Raw genomic sequence first — 4,444 nt, forward strand, 5'->3', positions numbered from 1 at the left:
AAAATAAAAGTGGCTAAGTGAACTGCTAAGCAAAACTACTGACAAATGAATTGAAATGGTTTTACCTATAGCTAGACATGCTTAGAAAAAGGAATTAAGAGGTAAAATTTTTGTAAAGTTAGCTAAGTAGTAAATAAAAATTATAGTTGTTCCACTGCTTAGTTATTAATACATAAGCTTAGCCTCACCAGGGTAACAAATCAAAGCAGTATGGTTGGCCATCCGTTCTGCAATAGGATTGGCCACATCCTCTGACCACCACAAAGGACAGGGCTTTTTGCCTTCAGATTTAGCTATTTTAGAAAGAGTAGCAATGATCGGCTCTTTCCCATGACAAATTTGATCCATAGTCAAACTGTAAAATGACTTCTAGAGAAACTACCTAGAGTATTTCAAAGACCAAAATTTGTTTACCTGCTTCCTTGGGTAGCAAATTAGCCAGGTAGATGGGTGGCTAATTTGTCTAATTTATTCTGATAACCATTGTGGAGACACTTGACTGATTGAAAAATCTTCTAATTACTGGGAACTTTTGTGTGGGAACCATTGGGTGTTATACCTGTATACACACGATGGGAACTGTTGTAAGCTATATGTATGTTTTGAAAGTCAGAAACCTTTTTCTCCTAAAGGAGAAAACAGAGTGGTTTACTGTAAAAATAATATGTAGGTTAAGCACTTCAGACTTGGAGGCATGAGGGTCTGGGTTCAAATCCCAGCTCCCACATATCCTAGCTAAGTGACATTGGGAGGTTATATAACTTTTTCTTTTCTCATCTGAACAGTGAGAGAGGGCTCGTGGGTAGGCAATTCCAGGGCCAAAAAAATATTGACAGATAAATAGTTCGAAGAAGCACAAAATGTATTTATACATGTTTGGAAGTGATTTTTTTGGAAGTACTTATAAAATTTTGACCTAAATACCAGTTTTTAAAAACTGTCTCTGTGTAAGGCTTGAATTTATCAATGATCTTGTTAATAATATATACATTTTTCAAATGGCTAGTTGAGAATAAACTACTTCTCTAGTTTCCATAAAGCTAATTGAGAATTTGTTTTCCTTCAACAGATCACTCTGCAACTATCGTTTCCATAAAAGATGAAGATGAGAATAAATTTGTGAGCAGACTGATGAGGGAAAATAATAATATTACCATGAGAGTTTGGCTTGGATTATCTCAGCATTCTGTTGGTAAGTGAAATAATTGTACGTGTAGTGTGCAAACAGAGTTCTAACTCATCCTAAATAACAAGTCATCCTTGCTAAAGAATGTTAAGTGATGGCTAATTCAGATGCCTCTTATGGATAAATAAACTAGGTCGCTGGCTGTTCTGGACGGTTATAAATTTTGAATGAATCCATGAGTTAACTTAGTAGTGATGGAAACCACTAATGACACAGAAAATCATGTTTAATAAAGTGGAATCGTTCTAGAGGCTTATTTCTGGGATCCTTGGATCAACATCAGGATATTTTCTTCTCTACAGCAATGTCTGTGTCCCCACAAGGAACCCATGCCTGCCTTCTCTTAGAATTCTAGTGTCTGTCACCGCATGGATTTGCAACTTATAACTTTGTTGTTCAGACAGTTATCTTCTTGTTATTCCCTTCTCTCTAAGAATATTTTTTACCTTTGGTTAAAATTAAATCTTAATAGTAATCTTTAAAAACTGGCTTAGTGTTACGTTGATGCAAAAGTAATTGCAGTTTTTCCCATTACTTTCACACCAGCCTATAAAATTGCAGATAATTGATTCAAAGAAAATTTGTGGGCCGGGCGCGGTGGCTCAAGCCTGTAATCCCAGCACTTTGGGAGGCCGAGACGGGCGGATCACGAGGTCAGGAGATCGAGATCATCCTGGCTAACACGGTGAAACCCCGTCTCTACTAAAAATACAAAAAACTAGCCGGGCGAGGTGGTGGGCGCCTGTAGTCCCAGCTACTCCGGAGGCTGAGGCAGGAGAATGGTGTAAACCCGGGAGGCGGAGCTTGCAGTGAGCTGAGATCCGGCCACTGCACTCTAGCCTGGGAGACAGAGCGAGACTCCATCTCAAAAAAAAAAAAGAAAATTTGTGGAAGGAGTTTTTAATAAGAAATAGTAGATATAGAGAAATGCTTCTTATATTATTCCAAAGTTATTTCATACCAATATTATGTAAATAGGGTTTGGGTGAACTTGGAATTGGTAGAAATAAATTAAGAGTACAAATATGACAGAAGAGAAAGTTTTTTCACATTTTATGCAAAGTTGAATTTTAAATTATTAAAATGTGAATTCTAAAACGTTAAGTACTTGTCAAAAAATACAAGGATTCCAAGTTGTCCAAATGAATCCTAAATCATGTTTACACTGTCACCACAAGGTGGTGCCACTTCAGCTGGAAAACAAAGGTGGAGTCCTGGTGGTGGTGTGGGAGAAGGGTGGGGATGGAGGTTCCTGCACCCTTCGTCTTCCACCAGCATGTCTTTAATGATATGACTTTTTAAAATTAGACTAGGGGAAGTATATGGGTCCTTAGAAATCTCTCCCTCACAAAATAAATGTGCAAGTATTCTGCACTTTAATCGAAACACCACATTCTCTATCTGTGTTGTCCAATAGAACTTTCTACAAAGACAAATGTTCTATATCTGCACCATCCAATATAGTAGTCACTGGTCACATGTGGCTCTTGAGCACTTGAAATGTGAGTAGTGCAACTGAAGGACTGATTTTTTTTTCCTTTTTAATGCATTTTATTTTAACAAGTAGCTATCATATTGGACAGCACAGTTCTGATGAGTTACATGAACCCCATGCTTGTAACTTACTAGTTTAGTGCCAGTAAACATAGTTATATTTAATTTCTTTCTTCAGACCAGTCTTGGAGTTGGTTAGATGGATCAGAAGTGACATTTGTCAAATGGGAAAATAAAAGTAAGAGTGGTATTGGAAAATGTAGCATGTTGATAGCTTCAAATGAAACTTGGAAAAATGTTGAATGTGAACATGGCTTTGGAAGAGTTGTCTGCAAAATGCCTCTGGGTAAGTATGGAACTTGTCCTTAGGAAACTTTTTGCAGAACAGTCAGGAAATAAATGCACAATCCAATTATATACAAAATTCTGTACTTGGTCTTGAAGTATTTAGTCCTTAAAGTATATCCAAATATCTTGATTAAGTCACAGAGATTTCCCCCTGAAAAATAGATTACAAGGGACAATAAATGCACAAGATGACTAGTACTCCAGTCAACATTTCATATAATTATTTCCTAAGAAAAACAGAAGTTGCCAGGGCATTAGGGAAGTAATTTCTTTTAAAATGTTCTTGAGATGTATTTTATTCTATAATTTGATTATATAAAAGCTTAAAGGTCTATTTCTGCAGTTAACTTGCTTCCTTTCTTCCTAATCCTATAAAACTCATGGTTAATTTTAAAACAACGCAAAACTGGATTTAGTTATTGAAAACATTCAGGGTATCTATAAAAATCATAATTTGAACTTACATTTCATTATGAATTAATACATAAAATTACCATTAAAATATTATATTAACTTAATTTCTGGAGAAAGAGCTCCCAATTTTTCACAGTAACATTTTTAAAGATCTTGCATAAAAATTTCACTTCTGGTATGTAAATATTAAAGATAAAACCTCAATTCTAGGTAATCAGTATCCATGTATACACACATTGAGTCAGTAAACAGAGTGTCTACTATATGCCATGCCCTGTTTTGCACACTGGGATGCACCTGAGAACAAGACAGATAAGGTACCTGTTCTCACAGAAATTACAATCTGGTGAAGAAAGATAAGTAAACAGGTCAATTTTTTAAAGAGAGGAAAATATCAGATTGTTATAAACTCTATGTGATGGAGACTAGGTGGATAGCTACTCTAGGATACCAGGGAAGACGCCTGGAAGCAGGAGACATTGAAGCTAAGATCTAAAAAATCAAGCCAAGCAAATATCAAGGGAAAGGGCATAACAGACAGAGGTACCAGTTGGAGCAAAGAGCCTAGGGCAAAACGAGTTTGCCGAGCGCTCAGGAAAGAACTGACAGGTAGGTGCTAGACATACAGAGCTTTGGAAGCAAGGCTTGAGTTCTGGTTTTATTCTGAGTGGAATGGAAAGCAACTGGAAGATTTGGGGGTTGGGTGGGAGCAGAGTTAGGTTGTTGTAAATCAAAAGTTCTATGTTGGCCATTTTGAGTTATCCATACAGGGATGAGATGTGTAATGTGCATAGCAATAGTATGTAAAGTCATGTAACAAAGCGAATCCATCTGGGCAGCATGCAGATAAGGGTCTTGGAACAGCAGCTGCACTAAATGAACTCATTTGAGAGGCTTAAATCATTTTGAAGCAAATAATACTTTATTTGGCCCCAGGTAAGTCAATCACAAAAATTTATAGCTTTTAGCGATTTGCTATCAAAGTAGGATAATATACAGGTG

The 4,444-nt window shown here is 36.6% G+C and overlaps 1 protein-coding gene across 1 annotated transcript in view; it reads left to right on the forward strand.

The window, feature by feature from the left end:
- The window catches only part of LY75 (lymphocyte antigen 75), an 89,802-nt gene that overhangs the window by 83,365 nt on the left and 1,993 nt on the right, over window positions 1-4,444 (forward strand). Inside the window, exons 33-34 of the mRNA XM_011947133.1 lie at window positions 1,070-1,192; window positions 2,859-3,026. Coding sequence (XP_011802523.1) covers window positions 1,070-1,192; window positions 2,859-3,026 — 291 coding nt within the window. The remainder of the gene's footprint in view (window positions 1-1,069; window positions 1,193-2,858; window positions 3,027-4,444) is intronic.

This window comes from Colobus angolensis, unplaced genomic scaffold (genome assembly GCF_000951035.1).
Source record: "Colobus angolensis palliatus isolate OR3802 unplaced genomic scaffold, Cang.pa_1.0 Scaffold259, whole genome shotgun sequence".
Lineage (NCBI taxonomy): Eukaryota > Metazoa > Chordata > Mammalia > Primates > Cercopithecidae > Colobus > Colobus angolensis.